Below are 17,538 nucleotides of genomic sequence, written 5' to 3' on the forward strand. Positions count from 1 at the left end.
TCTTATGGCTTTTCAATAGTGAAGCAGCCAGAACTGTATGAGCTTCACTGCCTGTCCTGCTGAGTCCCTCAACTATGTTATTTAGTTTTTCGTTTGTTTGTTTATTTATTGCGATAGATAGGGTGCAGAGGAGATTTACAAGGATGTTGCTTGGATTGGGGAGCATGCCTTATGAAAATAAGTTGAGTGAACTCAGAAGATGAGAGGTGACCTGTTAGAGGCGTATAAGATGATGAGAGGCATTGATCGTGTGGATAGTCAGAGGCTTTTTCCCAGGGCTGAAATGGTTGCCACAAGAGGACGCAGGTTTAAGGTGCTGGGGAGTAGGTACAGAGGAGATGTCAGGGGTATGTTTTTTACTCAGAGAGTGGTGAGTGTGTGGAATGGGCTGCTGGCAACAGGGGTGGAGGTGGATACGATAGGGTCTTTTAAGAGACTTTTGGATAGGTACATGCAGCTTAGAAAAATAGAGGGCTATGGGTTAGCCTAGTAATTTCTAAGGTAGGGTCATGTTTGGCACAACTATGTGGGCCAAAGGGCCTGTATTGTGCTGTAAGTTTTCTATGTTTCTATTTATTTAGAGATACAGTGCGGAAAGCCCTCCTGGCCTTTCGAGACTCACCACCCAGCAACCCACCGATTTAACCCTAGCCTAATCACAGGACAACTTACAATGACCAATTAACCTGCTAACCGGTCTGTCTTTGGACTGTGGGAGGAAACCAGGACAACTCAAAAACAAATATTGACTAACAATTAATGTGTAAACGGAGACAGACTGTTCCAATATGGGGGGGGGGGACCCAATAACGAGAGTGTGTGTACATTAACTAATTATTTCAATAATACCGAGAACAGGAGTTGTTCAAATGCTTGAAAGCGAGTTCATAGATTGTGGAGTTAGTTTGGGTCATAACTGTTGCTGAACCTGGTGGTGTGGGAGCTAAAGCTCCTGTATCTCCTTCCTGATGACCGTAATGAGAACCGAGTGTGGCCTGAATGGCGTCCATGAGGATGGAAGCTGCTTCCTTATGACAGCGCTCAATGTTACTTTCAGGCCCCGTGTCTGTAGGCTCCTCTGCTCCTGTGTAACCTTCCCCTTTTATCAGCTCCTCCAGTTCTGGCTTCATGACTCTCCCTGAATTTAAGTGTTCTGCCACTTGGTGACTGCTGCTTTGACTTCAAGCCCTGGAAACGCCTCCATGCAGAGTTCCTGCATCTCCCTCTCCTATAAAATGATGCTTAATACTACAAATAATGAGAAAATCTGCAGGTGCTGGAAATCCAAAGCAACGTGAAGGGTCTCGGACTGAAACGTCGACTGTTCAGTCTTTTCCATAGATGCTGCCTGACCTGCTGAGTTCCTCCAGCATTGTGTGTGTGTGTGTGTGTTGCTTAAAACTATCACTTAGCCCAAACTGTTACTAGTCTAAAATAACAACAGGAAAATGCCAGAAACACAGCTGGTTAGGCAGCATCTATAGAGAGAGAAGCCTGTGCATCGATGACACGTAAGCTCGTGAAGCATCCCAGATTGTTTGCTAATATGAGGAGGCATAATTTTATGTTGATTGGAGGAAAGTATGGAGGGAATATCGGAGGTAGGCTTTTTTGTTACACAGACTGGTAGGTGATTGGAACACACTGCCAGGGATGGTGCTAGAGGCAGATACATTACGGACACTTAAGAGACTCTTAAGTAGGTACAGATGAAAGAAAAATGGATGTCTGTGTAGGAGGGGAGGTTTGGGGCAGGGGTTCCCAACCTTTTTTAAGTCATGGACCCCTACCATTAACTGAAGGGTCTGCGGATCCCAGGTTGGGAACCCTTGGTTTGAAGTTGGTCGAAGGACTGGCACAAGATTGTGGGCCGATCGGCCTGCACTGAGCTTTATGAAACAGTTTTACTTCAGTTTGATGACCTCATCTCTCCACCATGCTAAATTTAGTACGGCGAACTTCTGGTTGCTGCGTAGATGCAGTTTGCTATTTGACTCTTGTTTCTTGGGGGGAGTTAAGCCCGTTTAGTTACGTTTCCCTGTTCAGAGGAAAACTGAGATCTCTGATCCATCTGCTGACTGAAAGAAAGAGCCTTAACTTGGGCTGAATCCTGATGCGGGTGGATTTGTGTCTTGGTTTTCTCATCGCTCGGTTTGCAGAGGTCCGTTTCATGTGATTACAGTACCGTGTGCTTTCCTCTTCCCCTTCCCCACCCCCAGGAGCGGGATGGCTTCAGAAGGCCATAATGATCGGATCTAAGGCGCACATCATTGAGGAGGTCCAGCTGTTTGAGGAGGCGCAGCCCGTGGAAAGCTTGGCCATCTCCAAGAAAAAGGTAAGTCGGGCCAGTTTCCTCTTATCAGATCAGTGGGATGAATCCACCTCCTAAACTGCACGCAGCCTCTGAAGCTCGATGTGCGGAGGCATGCGCTCTGGAGGATAGGCCCGCAGTCTTTTCAGCTGTGTCCCTGTCGGCTGCAGTGCGTGTGCCTCTGAGTGGGTCTGGGCAGTGGCACATGTCAGATGGGCAAATCTACAGTAAGGTCTTTCAACTTGTGAAAGGTAAACCTGGGCCAGAGAGACAGCGAGAGGTTGCAAGCCCGTTTTGATACCACCTACAAACATGGAGGTTTTTGCTGTTGTGTCGAACTTTCAACCTACTCCAAGAGCAATTTAACCCTTCCCTCCCATATAACAACCCCTCCATTTTTTCTGTCATTCATGTGCCCATCCAAGAGTCTCTTAAATATTCCTAATGTATCTGCCCCTGGCAGTGTGTTCGACATACTTACCACTCTTTTTTTAAAAAAAAGTTACCTTTGACATCTCCCCCTGTACTTTTTTCCAGTCACCTTAATAATATATCTTGCTGTAATTAGCTGCTTTGGCCCTGGGGGCAAAAGGCACTGGCTGTCCACTCTATCTACGCCCCTTATCATTTTGTAAACCTCTATAAAGTTGCCTCTCATTCTCTTTCGCCCCCAAAGAGAAAAGTTTGAGCTCACCCAACCTTTCTGCTGTTCTGGATCCGTTTAGAGTAACGAGTTCTTGATTAATTCTGACAACCCCCTTCCTTCCCGCAGAAACTCCTGTTTGCCGGCTCGCGGAGTCAGGTGGTCCAGATCCCCGTCAGTGACTGTCAGAAGTATCAAAGCTGTGCGGACTGCCTGCTGGCCAGGGATCCTCACTGTGCCTGGGCCAACCACGAATGCTTGGCAATCGACAGCTTGACGAAGTAAGCAGTGCGATTCCTGCCACTCTTGAGGTTATCCTGGTCCACTTGGCCCAGCATCAGAGGGGGGGATACAATATGAGAACAGCTTTTACATCAAGGCACATGATGAATATAGGTATCATGAATGTTTAGGAGAAAGCTGATTGATATTTATTTATTGAGGTATAGCGCCACCCAGCAATCCCCCGATTTAACCCTAGCCTAATCACGGGACGACTTACAATGACCGATGGGCTGACTTTGGACTGTGGGAGGAAACCGGAGCAAGTGGTGATGGGGAGAACGTACAAACTCCTTATAGACAGTGACGGGAATTGAACCGGGGTCGCTGGCACTGTAAAGCGGTGTGCTAACCACTTCGCCCGATTTGGAATGGCACTGTGTGTGATTTATCTTCTCAAGTCAAGATGGGTACAAGTACGGTGAGGAACGATAACAAGCTTGCTTTCAGAAGCGTCACAAGAGTATAGGTACAGACAACACACAGAATGCAAGTGATCTATAATTAAACAAAATTATACTGTATGGTGGAAACAAAGACTGCGTAAGCAAGACGTTAGTGCAAAAAATATACAATTAAAGGCTAGTCCATGGCTGTGTGCCCAAGGTTCAAAGTTCAGAACAAGTTTATCATCAAAGTACATGTATGTCACCATACGCTACTTTGAGATTCGTTTCCTTGCGGACATTCACACTAGAACGGAGAAGTACAATAGATTCAGTGAAAAACTTCTTAAAGATTGACAAACAACCGATATGCAGAAGAAGACAAACTGTACAAATAAATAACACTGACAATGATTTGTCGAATCCCCTTATAACGTGTGCATATCTCACCATATACTGCCTTTTCTTGCAGGCATTCACAGGAAAGTAAAGGAATGCAATATAGTTTATGAAAAGTTATACCTAACTAAGACTGACAACCATTTAATGTGGAAAATCATGCCAATAATAATTTTTTTTAAAAATGAATAAGTAATACTGGGAACATGAGGCAGTCCGTAGTGTTCTGATGTTGAGCTAGGGTTAAGGTTGTGCTGGTGGTTTCAAGCTACTGATGGCTGTAGGAAAGTACCTGAACCTGGTGGTGTGGCATTTTAGGCCTCTGGTTTATGCACTTTGACCTGTGTTGCTTCAGTGTAAGCCATGCACACGAGGAAAATTGCAAATTTGATCTTTCATTTCTATCTCTTGCAAGAGACTTTGTTCTGCTCTCCAGCTCTTTGGGAGAGGGAGCAAAGCTCAGGAAGGTCCTGCCACCAATCACATGAATTTGGCATTAAGAAGCTGAGCTGAAAATTCCTTGAACTTTCTAGACTGCACGGTGGTTGGGCAGCAATTTTTAATCTGCCTTTCATGGGTTAGCGTTTACTGCATATGGGCTTTGGGCAAGGAAAGCTGAAGGTGATGCCTCTCACAGTCAAATAGCCTAAATGTGTGAGAATTGGCCACAACTGAGCAGCAAAGACGTTTGAGGACAGACACCTGACCTCACCATTTATGTCGTTATGATCTTGTCTGTCTACTTACTGCCCCTTACTTCATGGGCACTTAGGGCAATGATGAAAGTGATGTGGTGTTGAGGATTTTCTTCATCATGTCAGTAGTTTCCTCTTGAGCTGTGTGCATTGAGCAGAGGATGTCCTTTATTGAGTTTGCAGTCAGCTACTATCCAAGGAGGTGGCTTCCTTTTAGGAAGAGGGCAGGTTTTGAATTCTGGGTAATCTCCCAATAATTGTTCGACCCCAGGGACCGGGGCTTTGTGTTCGTGAAAGGAAGCGGTGCATGCGGAAGTCAAGTTGTACAAAGGGTCAGACCTGTGTTCTAATCTCTACTGCTTCGCCAGAAGCTGTGAGAGGAGAAGCTGGGGAGGAAAAGGGAGTTGCCTAGATAACTGCTGTGCAACCTGCTCTTCATCGGTGAGAGCGGACGAAGATTGGGAATTGCTTTATCGAGCACCTTTGCTCTGTCTGTTACGGAAGGCAGGATCACCTGCTGGCCGCGTCTGTCCGTGGCCTCCTGTACTGGCACGATAAGGCCAAACTCGGGTTAGAGGAGCAACACCTCATAATCGGCTTGGCTAGCCTCCAACCCGATGGCATGAAATTTGATTTCTCTAACTTCTGATGATTGCTCCCTTCTCCTTCCCCCTCGCTTTCCATTTCCTAGTCGAAGAGTTGTTCTGTGAGATTGCGCCAACGTGTAACCGGCTTCCGTTCGATTGGCTGACCTCCACGCTTGTATAACCAAGTCTGACAGATTAAAGCAACAGTGATGGTGAACACCAGGTAGTGCTGCTCCCTCACAGCCCCAAACATCTGGGACCTGACCTTGAGGGCTAGCTGTGTTCTTCCCATGACTAGATGAATTTCCACCAGGTGTCCCAATTTCCTTCCACCTCTGAAAGACGGGTTAAGTAGCCGTAGGAAAGTTGGCGCAAACTTTTGGTGGTAAGTGTATGGAGTCATAAAGAGATACAGTATGGAAACAGACCCTTCTGCCCACCAAGTCTGTGCTAACCACCAACAGCCCATTCACACTAAGCCATCATTTATACTCCTGAGGTACCTTTATCTTTCTGCCATTTTGTCTCGTGTCTTTCAAGCTCCAAATAACATCCCTGCTCTTCCTTTTTGAATGTACTCCCTCGTGTTTATCTGTGTTTGCCTATTCTCTACTAATTCCCTAAATGTGTTCCTTAAGGTTGTAATAGCTGGGGGTGGTAATGGGGACAAGCTACTTGACAGATAGACCTCAGTATGTGCGGTTGGGAGACTGTAGGTCTGACACAGTGGTCAGCAGCACAGGAGCGCCACAGGGAACCGTACTCTCTCCGGTCCTGTTCACCCTGTACACATCTGACTTCCAATATAACTCGGAGTCCTGCCATGTGCAGAAGTTCGCTGATGACACGGCCATAGTGGGGTGTGTCAGGAATGGACAGGAGGAGGAGTATAGGAAACTGATACAGGACTTTGTGATATGGTGCAACTCAAACTACCTGCGTCTCAATGTCACCAAGACCAAGGAGATGGTGGTGGACTTTAGGAGATCTAGGCCTCATATGGAGCCAGTGATCATTAATGGAGAATGTGTGGAGCAGGTTAAGACCTACAAGTATCTGGGAGTACAGTTGGACGAGAAGCTAGACTGGACTGCCAACACAGATGCCTTGTGCAGGAAGGCACAGAGTCGACTGTACTTCCTTAGAAGGTTGGCGTCATTCAATGTCTGCAGTGAGATGCTGAAGATGTTCTATAGGTCAGTTGTTGAGAGCGCCCTCTTCTTTGTGGTGGCGTGTTGGGGAGGAAGCATTAAGAAGAAGGACGCCTCACGTCTTAATAAGCTGATAAGGAAGGCGGGCTCTGTCGTGGGCAAAGTACTGGAGAGTTTAACATCGGTAGCTGAGCGAAGGGCGCTGAGTAGGCTACGGTCAATTATGGAAAACCCTGAACATCCTCTACATAGCACCATCCAGAGACAGAGAAGCAGTTTCAGCGACAGGTTACTGTCGATGCAATGCTCCTCAGACAGGATGAAGAGGTCAATACTCCCCAATGCCATTAGGCTTTACAATTCAACTGCCAGGACTTAAGAACTTTTTTTTAAAGCTATTATTAATGCTTTTTGAGTTAGTGATTTAGATGCATATCATATTATTACTGAGTTAAGTATTGTATGTAATGAGTTTTTGCTACAACAAGTGTATGGGACATTGGAAAAAATGTTGAATTTCCCCATGGGGATGAATAAAGTATCTATCTATCTATCTATCTATCTAAATTACATGCTCCCAATGGTGTGTGCCTTAATAGCCTGTGACAACCAAGTCCAGCTCCTTGCCTTCAGGTGTGGCTTAGCTACTAAGCTTGGTAGAACTGTTTTTACTGACAGGAGAAAGGGCAAAAGCAGGTTACTAGTGCCTTAAAGCCAGTCACTTCAGGTAGATGGGGCTCATCAGCTGTGGTTGTCAGCTCATCTAGGAGAAGTGGAACTCTGATCTCAAACCTGTGCTGCATGGTGGCTATACCCACTCATGTGGAAGGCTTTGGGAGTAAACCCAGAGGGAATATCCGGAGCTCGTTTCCCCAAGGCATTCCTATGTTAACTACAACGCTGACAGGCAACTCCTGTGATGTTGCTGGCGCCAAACTGTATCAGTCTCTGCCGTTCCTTTGGGTTCATCAGCTGCATGGAGAGGGGGAGCTTGCTACACGGGCAACAGCTTGCCCTCCATATTGTACTGCCCAGGCTTGCGTATCTAGAGAGTTAGGACTCAACATCCATGGTCGATCCTGACCACAGAAGGCTAAGTACAAAAAAAAAATCATATTAAGAACCTCCTGCGATCTGATTACTCGTGCAAAAAGGGGCTGCCTTTGAAATGTTGTTTTGAGCACAGTTAGCCAATCATGACCAAAAGCAGTCATCAGCATGAAACATCAACTCGTTTCTCTGTCCACATAAGCTTTTGAGCAATTACTGTTTTGAATTCTGATTTCCATCGACCACGGTATTTTAAGGAGAGGGGCTCGGTATCTCAAGACAAGTCAAGTCACTTTTATTGTCATTTCGACCATAACTGCTGGTACAGTACATAGTAAAAATGAAACATTTTTTCCAGGACCATGGTGTTACATGACACAGTACAAAAACTAGACTGAGCTACGTAAAAAAAACAATACAGAAAAAAACTACACTAGACTACAGACCTACCCAGGACTGCATAAAGTGTACAAAAACAGTGCAGGCATTACAATAAATAATAAACAAGACAATAGGGCAGTAAGGTGTCAGTCCAGCCTCTGGGTATTGAGGAGTCTGATGGCGTGGGGGAAGAAACTGTTACATAGTCTGGTCGTGAGAGCCCGAATGCTTCAGAGCCTTTTCCCAGATGGCAGGAGGGAGAAGAGTTTGTATGAGGGGTGCGTGGGGTCCTTCATAATGCTGTTTGCTTTGCGGATGCAGCGTGTAGTGTAAATGTCCGTGATGGCGGGAAGAGAGACCCCGATGATCTTCTCCGCTGACCTCACTATTTGTCAAAGTTAACCTCCAGCCAATCTTCTTTTTGTTTCCTTAGAAATGCTGTGGTGTATCAGGACATAGAATTTGCCAACGTTGATTTGTGTCAAAGGATGGAGCCTGCCAAAGGTAACTGGTGTCGGAAAGGAAAGGGTGTTGTCTCATGATGTTCGCGTGTACTGGGAACCTCCAACTGGTCAGGAGCAGGCAAACTCTTGCTCAGCTCGGCAGCTGGTATGAGGTACCCACCCCCACTGCTGTAGTCATTACAAGGGCACACCTGCCCTGGCTGGTGTGTTGGCATTCTCGAACACACCTACTAAGAGTAGGTGGCTGGTGACTTGGTCCGAGTTCAATAACTCTGTGCTCGACCAACCGCACTGACATCTGGGTTTGTGTGTGTGAGCGAGGGAGAGAGAATTAGACAGTTCCCCCCCCCCCCCCCCACACTCCCTTGCCATATACTATCTCATCAATTGGTTAATACTTACATTGAAATTGTTCAACCACCGTTCAAACACTCCTGTCTTTTTAAGATAAGGTGTTTCAGATTGATTTCCTCTCCATCCGCCCTCCAACGCAACTCCTTCGGGAATTACAGCTGGAAGTCGTGGCTGACTCTGTAGTGTGACACCGAGATGCTCGACTGTTGGACGTGTGGCCACGGGTCGGCCTGAATGAGTCGGGCCGAAGGGCCTCATCCCCTGCTGTGTACCTCTGTGACTGATGCCAAGTATTTGGGTGTTTGTATGGCAGAGACTGATAATTTGTGATTGGTAAGGGGGGCTAGTAAGGGTTGCAGGGAGAGGGTGAAGAATGTGATGGGGGGGGGAAACTCAGCCAAATTTGAATTGCAGAATAGGCTCGATGGGCCAAATGGCCCAATCCTAAGTCTTATTGAATCAGACATCAGAAATCAATAGATCAGAAGATCTCCAGAACTAAGAGAGTGTAGATGATGGGATCAGATCAAACTGTGGAGCTGTCTTATTGATTGATGAAGCAGACTCGTTTGTCTCCTGCTTTGGTTTTCTGCTTGAGACTGATTATTCTCTGTCTCTACATCTCTCTCTCTCTCAGGGGACTCGAGATCCAAGACCGTCACCGTGGTCACAGGCACTGACATCCTCATACCTTGCGTGTTGTTATCCAACATGGCTGAGCCCAGGTGGCTGTTTGAGGGCCAGGACCTGACCAGGGTCTCCAGTAGAGGCTACGAGATCCATCCCAAGGCCCTGCAGATACTGGACGTGGGCTCGGAACATGGTGGCAGCTACTCGTGTTACTCGGAAGAGAAACACGGGCGAGTTCTAGTGGGGAACTACTCGCTGGTCGTGTACTCCAGTCAAGCCGTGGCCTTGGAGAGCCGCTCTGCGGGCTTCAACCTCGGCTTGGTGTGGCTGGCCGTCTTGATCCTGGGTGCCTTGATCTTGGCCTGCCTGCTGGGGACGGTCATCTACCTGAACCGCAAGCTGAAGAAGCAGCTGGAGAAAACGGCCGAAGCGAGGGAGGCTTCGGGCTCCCGGGCCACCGAGCTCATCCTGCCCAAGGAGCTGCCCCGGGGCACCACTTTCATCCCCAGCCAGACCTCCAGCTCAGACGAGAAGCTGTGGGAGGCGCCCTCCTACTATTACTCCGACGGCTCCCTGAAGATCGTGCCGGGGCATGCCGTCTGCCAGAACGGGGGATCACCGTCGCACAACGGCGCGGCCAACGGAATCCCCGGCCAGCCCCTGCCCACCGCCGTTCAGTCCCCCACCCGCCTCAACCTGGCCAACATACGCGGCGCCAACACCAACGGCTACATCCGGCTGCAGCTGGGCGAGGAGGGGGCCGACCCCTTCTCCGAGGAGCTGAGGAAGAAGCTGAAGCAGCGGCAGATGTTGCCCGACGCCAACCCCGAGGAGTCTTCAGTATGACCAGAGGGCAGGCCCCTTCTCAGCACCCAGCTACCTCAAGTTCCCTGTAAATAGCAACGAGGAACCCAACACTGAAACCTTGTACATAATTCACGAGAGACGACATTTAAACGCTTGAGTCCCGAACAAAAACTAACTCCAAAAGACATACGCAGCTGAGGCACCACAGGCTATATCTGTGCAATCCCATTCACTCTTACTGTGGCTGAACTTTATCCGTACTGTGAACATGCAGAGAGAGACTCGTGGGCTGACGCATGCTTTCCCCTCGTTCCATGGTTGCTCTGGATGGAGCTGCTGCCCGGTGGTCAGGTAAGGGCAGGTTACCGCGAGGGCCCTTTCGTTTTGCACGGGCGGGCGGGGCGGTGAGGGGGGCCTTTTCGACGCGCTGGGCTTCGTAAGCCAAGGCACCGAGTGTAGACGCGGGAATGTCTTTACGAAGCTGTCGTTAAAGATGTTGGCGAGGCTTCATTTGGAGTATTGTGTTTTTTTGGCCACTCTGCTGTGGCGAAGATGCCATTGTGCTGGGAATATTGCAGAGAAGGTTTACGTGGACTTGAGGGACTGATTGATAGAGACAGGTGAGCGGGTAGGGGCTCTATTCATTGGTGAGTGAAGGGTGATCTTATAGGGGAGCAGAAAATGAGGGGCTTAGATAGTGTGAATGCACACTGTCTTTGTTTTACCAGGGTTGGGAGAGTCTACAATTAGAACTCATAGGGTGAGAGGGGAGAGAATTAATAGGAACCATAGGGGCAACTTTCTCACCCAGAGGGTGATCAATACGTGGAATGAACTACCGGAGGAAGTGGTTGCGGCAGGTACATTAACAATATTTAAAAGGGGCTTGGCCGGATACGTGGATGGGAGAGCTTCAGAGCAGGGGTTCCCAACGTTTTTCATGCCATGGACCAATAGGGCGCGGTAGCAAAGTGATTAGCGCGACGCTTTACAGTGCCGGCGCCCTGGGTTCAATTCACGCCGCTGCTGTGAGGACTTTGTACTTTCCACTCCGTGACCTTTTTCCTCTGGGCGTCCTGGTTTCCTCCCACAGTCCAAAGTACCGGTTGGTTGGTTGATTGGTCATTGTGAATTGCCCTGTCTTTGCCACACAGTGGGTACGTGGAATGAACTGCCAGCGACAGTGGTAGAAGCGGAAACAATAGGCTCTTATACGAGACTATTAGGTAGGGTAACTCTAGGCAGTTTCTAGAGTAGGTTACATGGTCGTCACAACATTGTGGGCTGAAGGGCCTGTAGGTTTCTAAGTTCTATGTATGTTCTATTAGGCCAGGATTAAATCGGGGGTTGCTGGGCAGCATGGCTCAAAGGGCCAGAATGGCTTATTCTGCGCAGTATGTCAATAATAATAACAATTAATTAATACCATCAAACAAGGGGCCTGTGGGCCCCAGACTGGGAGCCCCTGATTTAGAGGGATATGTGCCAAATTTTGGTAAATGGGACTTGCTTAGTTGGGAATCTTGGTCAGTATGGGCCACGGTTCGCAGTTGGGCTGAAGGGCCTGTTTCTCTGCTCTGTGATTCGACGTGGTAAGGTATTTAGGTGTGTGGTCTACACCTCTCCTTGAGCTGTAGAGCCACGTGGTGCAGAAACAAGCCCTTCGGCCACCAATTCCATGCTGACCTTCAACCGCCCACTTACACCAATCCCACCAGCACTCACCTACACACCAGTGGCCAATTAACCTACCATCTTTGGGATGGTGGGGGTGGGGGAGCAGGAGCACCCGGATAAAAACCACGTGGTCTCAGGAACAACTTGCCAGCTTCACATGGACAGAGCCAGGGGTCAGGATTGAACCGGGATCATTGGAGCTTGGGGGGCAGCAGATCTATTAGCTATTTATGGAGAGGGTAACGGTCAAGGTATCAGGTTGATGACCATGGGCGTGTTGGGAGTAATGCTACTGCATCTTGATGGATGTCATTACTATGGACTAGCTCCACCTGTCTCTGTCATCCCTAGCACAGCCAGTGTCAGAGGACGCTGAGCCAGAGGGGTTGACAGCCCAGTTTGTCCTGCTGCCCATCTGGGATTCGGGGGTGGATGTGTCCCAGTCCCATCAAGTTTGCTGCCTTGAAGTTCATGCCGGAGCTGGTCTCTTCCCTGAAGATGACCTTTGGAAAATGGACCTGGGGCCGGTGCCTATCTCATTTTAGCGGGACTGCTGGTAGAGCATGTAGAACATAGAACAGTACAGCTCTGAACAGGCCCTTTGGCCCGCAATGTTCTGCCAACCTTCTATCCAACTCCATGATCAACTTAACTCTTCACCCTACACAGCCAGTGCCCTGCATTTTTCTTTCATCTGTGTGCCTACCTAAGAGTTTCTTAAATTTCCTTAAATGTATCTGCCTCTACACCCACCCCAGGCATTGTCTTCCAAGCACTAAACAGTCTCTGAGTAAGCAAACCTACCTCTGACAGCCCCCCTAAACTTCCCTCCAGTCGGCTTAAAAGGATACCTGCAGGTACTAGTCATTGGCACCCTGGGGGACTGTCCACTCTAACAATACCTCCTATAATCTCATACAGCATTATCAAATCACCACTCATCTTCCTTTTCTCGAAAGAGAAAAACCCTAGCTTACTCAACCTTTCCTCACAAGATATATTAAAAAAAAAGGCAGAAAATAATTAATTTCACTTCTCCTTGTCGTCAAGTCCCAAATGCAGGCTGGAGTGTAATCGAGGGTTTGGGTATTGGCTTGATTGTAGCATCCTTTGAGGGGCGGAGTTTGCCACTTGCCCCACCCACCCGGACCTGCTGTGATACAAGGATCAGCCAATTAGATTGTGGTGACCTTTTATCTCAAAGGAATTTTCCAGCCATACAGCATGGAAATGGGCCCTGAGGCCTAACTGACCTGTGCTCACCAAGCTGTCAAAGTGAGCTTCTCCCATTTTGCCCGCCTTCGGCCCAAATCTCTCTCAGCCTTTCCTATCCATGTAACTGTCTAAATGTCTTCATAATGTTGCAATTATACCTGCCTTGACTTCTGTCAGCTTGCTGAATACACCCACCAACCTCTGAATGAGAATTCCCTTCAATTCCATCTTAAATCTTCCACCTCGCGCTTTAATTCTTTGCCTTTGTCCTCTCCACTGGGGACGTAAAAACACACAAGGACCCACAGGCTTTGATTCTCTTAATCTCAAAAAATCTCTGTCAAATATACTCAGCAGCTGAGCTTCTACAAGCTCTTGATTTAGATAATTCCAATGGTTCAACACTCTGGAAAGACATTTCACTACATTCGGACTCAGCCCCTCATTCTGAGATGGACCTCTGACTGTTGCCAATGGAAACATCAATTCTGAACTCCCTGTCATTTTCTGTAAGAGTTTTGTATGTTTCAGTGAGATTTTATTTTCCTATGTTCTGAGTAAACAAACCTACCTCTGACAACTTTCCTCCAGTCACCTGGCAGCCTAGACTCTCCATCCCAGGAATCAACATGATGAACTCTGTCTCTTCTCTGTCTCTTCTCCCTATAGCACAAATGTATGTTGAGGGTAGTGGTTAGCGTGAGGCTTTTCATCATCGGCTGTAAGATCACGGTTCATTTACCACCACGGTCCATTTCGGAGTTTGTACGTTGTGTGTGTTGTGTGTGTGTGAGAGAGAGACTCCCCCCTCTCTCCCCTCTCTCTCTCTCTCCCCCTCCCTCCCTAGCTCTGTTCACACTGGTTATAGTCTCCCTTGTGGGTGGCATGGTGTGCTACTGCCTCCCAGCTGTGCTCAGTCCTCACCTCCGCTGCTGTCTCTGCGGAGTTTTCCTGTGTCCATGTGGGCTTTCTCTAGATTTCCTCCCGCATCCCAAAGATACTGAATTTTAATATCTTTATATTAATAAGTAATCATTAATTTGGGTGGTGGAGTGGAGATGCATCTCTACCAAAGGTGCTCCTTCCTTCCGTTAGCCTGCAGCTGTCCCCCACCCCTCCCACAGATCAGGGTCGTGCAAAGCCATGGGATCAGGTGGTGGATGGGCATATGAGCAGCCGGTGCATATCACAAGTCCTGGTTATGCGACCACTGGCGCCAGGCAGACAACCTCTGAAATCTTGTAAAGACACTGCCCAGAAGAAGGCTGTGGCAAACCACTTCTGTGGATATCTTTCCCAAGAACAATCATGGTCATGGAAAGATATCATATGACACGGCACATAATGAATGAATCATTGATTACTGTAAATTATCCCTAGCATGGAAGTGAGTGGGAAGGATGGTGGGGAATCAGTGATATGTGAAAGAGGTTGCGTAGAAATTACATGAGCAGAATGGGATTGTTCTGTGAGTCAGCGTAGACATGATGGTTTCATTGGCCTCTATTGTAGAAAAATTATTTCCTTCCGTCTTCTATTCAGCAAGCCCACTGAGTATTTCCCTTAGGACATTGGTCAAACCACTTTTGGGGTATTGTGAACAATTTTGGGCCCCATATACTGGATGTGCTGGCATTGGATGAAATCCAAAGGAAGTTTACAAGAATGATCCTGGGAATGAAGGGGTTAACATCTGAGTGGCGTCTGGACCTGTACTCACTGGAGCTTAGGAGAACGATGGAGGATCTCAGTGAAACCTCCTGAATACTGAAAGGCCTAGGTAGACTGGATGTGGACGGGATATTTCTTATTGTGGGACGGTCTAGGACCAGAGGGCACAGCCTCAGAATAGAAGCACATCCCTAGAACAGAAATGAGGAATTTCTTTTAGCCAGAGGGTGGGGAATTCATTGCCACAGACAGCGGTGGAGGCCAATTCATTGGGTACATTTAAAGCGGAGGCTGATGGACTCTTGATTAGTCAGGGTGTCAAAGGTCACGGGGAGAAGGCACAAAAATGGGGTTGAGAGAGAAAATAAATCGATCGACCACAGTGGAATGGCAGAACAGATTGGAAGGTTCGAACGTTCTAACTCTGCTGCTATATCTTATGGCCTGAGTGCTGGGGCCAGAACATTTTGCAGTGCTGAGTTTGGGTACCAGAGCAACTGAAGGAATGATGGGATGCTGTTGTATGTGTCTGGTCTGTTCCCTCTCCCTCACCAAACTAACCCCGCTTTCCAATCCTTTCCAGCGTGACCTGCCAGTGGACGAGCGGTTACTGCAGTGACCCCACCGAGAATGCCCACTGCCGTGCCACGTTGGGCAAAGTCGCCAGGATGTCCTCTCTGGTATGACAGCAAGAGACACTGGGGCAGGTGGCGTTGAGGGGCAGCGTCTCTCATCGGAATGGCGGCCGACTCCCTCTGCGCAGAATGGGATCGTTGAACAGGAGCTGAATGTGTGGCCAAGTCTGGATGGAGTGATCTTGCACTTCTTACAGTCCTGCTGGGAAAGGAAGTAGTGAAGAAGTCAGTCAGTGCGGTTCAAACAACATTGGTCGCCGTAAAATCGGGCAGCAGACCGAGAAGTTGGATGCTTTCTATATAAATCATTGGACATTCAGAGAGCGAATTGCCGGACAGGTCTCTACCAGGAGTTAAGGAGCCTTTGTATAGAATGACCCTGCCACATGGGTGGTGGGAGTTGGTTTGAAAACAGCGTTAAAGGTGGCCCCTACTGCCCGTGTTCATGGACTGGGGCATGCGCTGTGAACATTCAAGGAATGTTTAACTTGTTGGTTGCTGTTATACTCTATACTCAGTGGCTACTTTATTAGGTACAGGAATGGAACCTGGTGTGGTCCTCTGCTGCTGTATCCCATCCACCTTGAGGCTCAACATGTTGTACTTTAGGAGGTGCTCTTCTGCACACCACTGTTGTGATGTGCGGTTGTCTGAGTAACTTTCACCTTCCCGTCAGCTTGAACCAGTCTGGCCATTCTCCGACCTCTCTCGTTAATACAGTGTTTTTGTCCACCAAACTGCCACTCACTTTGGTATTTAATGCACCACTCACTGTTAGCTTTGGAGACTGTTGTGCGTGAAAATCCCAGGAGATCAGCTTCTGAGATACTCAAATCACCCCATCTGGCACCAGCAATCATTCCGTGGTCAAAGTCACTTAGATCACATTTCTGATGTTTGGCCTGAACAACAACAGCCTCTTGACCATGTCTGCGTACTTTTATGTACTGAGTTGCTGCCATATGATTGGCTCTTTGGATATTTGCATTAACGAGCCGGTGTACCTAATGTAGTGGCCACTGAGTGTATTTAACAAGACAAGGATATGTCAGTGCTGTGTGGAGTAATGTGACAAGATGATCTGCACTGTTGTGCTCATTTGGAGAATTATTGTGAGGATAGCTGATAATTTTTAAGGAGACTATGGGGACTGACTCAGTATCTACACAATCCAACTGCGGGAGTGTGCCTGATCCCTCTTTTGTCTTGTTTAAAAATGTTTTAGTTGTACATAATGATTGTGAAGGTGCGGAGAAGAGGTTAAAGGAGTGAGATCGTCCTATGAGGACGAGAAAAACCGGGGATTAAGTATGTGTAATATAAAGGGAGAAAAAGTGGGCGACGCTCAAAGTAAGTCGGTGTTGACGGAGAGAGAGAAAAACGAGGAACGTTTCAGTTCAGTCAGAATTAGTGTGGTGCAGAGATGAGGTTTTAGGAGGATCGGAGAGAAGGCGATTATTTCCTGAGGTCTCGCCCCGATTCTGCTAAAGGGAGGGGGGGCAATTATCACCTATTTGAATGAATCGAGTGGGAACAATAGACTTGGAATGACTTGGAAGCAATTGGCGATGAGCGGGAAACGGCAGAAAAGACGGGGGTTGTCCAGCTCGATGCTCTGCAGAGAGGTGACAGCCTTCAGAGTCACACGAAGCAGCAAAGCTCACGCCAACCGGGCCCCGTTGGCCTTGGGTTGATGTGAGGAGGGGCGATGGAAACAACCAAACCCACGATCAGAGCAAAGTAGCACATTCTGCTGTTGCGTGTGCCCAGCGCTGTGGATCTGTGTGTGTGACGTGGTTGCATCCAATGTACTTGAATCAATCTGCAGGTGATACACTACTTTCTAATGTAACTTATTGAGTTCAGCATGTAATTTAAATAATGTACAGCCTCTCTGGAGAAATATTTATGAAAGTATTTTTATATCAATTTAAAGGATTAAAATTTAGTAAGGCACCAGCAGTTTGTCTTTATTTCTTTGTCATCTGATATTGCTGCTGAACGGGGTCTGTTTTCGGATGAACTTTAAATGGCGAGGGAGTTCACAAGACTTAAAGGGTTCTATGTGTCATGTGTACATCAAAACATTTCAGGTACATTTAGAATCAAAGAATGTATAAATTATGCAACCTTGAGACTTGCTTGCTCGCAGGTAGCCACAAAGCAAGAAACCAGAAAGGACCCAATTAAAAAAAGACCA

The 17,538-nt window shown here is 47.7% G+C and overlaps 1 protein-coding gene across 2 annotated transcripts in view; it reads left to right on the forward strand.

Annotated features, from left to right (window-relative positions):
* sema4c (sema domain, immunoglobulin domain (Ig), transmembrane domain (TM) and short cytoplasmic domain, (semaphorin) 4C) overlaps window positions 1-17,294 on the forward strand; it is a 134,758-nt gene extending 117,464 nt beyond the window's left edge. For both annotated transcript variants that reach the window (XM_073059267.1, XM_073059277.1), the window contains exons 12-16: window positions 2,220-2,335; window positions 3,084-3,235; window positions 8,319-8,389; window positions 9,341-10,491; window positions 15,287-17,294. In XM_073059267.1, coding sequence (XP_072915368.1) covers window positions 2,220-2,335; window positions 3,084-3,235; window positions 8,319-8,389; window positions 9,341-10,179 — 1,178 coding nt within the window. In that variant the 3' untranslated portion in view covers window positions 10,180-10,491; window positions 15,287-17,294. The remainder of the gene's footprint in view (window positions 1-2,219; window positions 2,336-3,083; window positions 3,236-8,318; window positions 8,390-9,340; window positions 10,492-15,286) is intronic.
* Window positions 17,295-17,538: the final 244 nt, after the last annotated feature.

The sequence above is a fragment of the Hemitrygon akajei genome, chromosome 1 (genome assembly GCF_048418815.1).
Source record: "Hemitrygon akajei chromosome 1, sHemAka1.3, whole genome shotgun sequence".
Lineage (NCBI taxonomy): Eukaryota > Metazoa > Chordata > Chondrichthyes > Myliobatiformes > Dasyatidae > Hemitrygon > Hemitrygon akajei.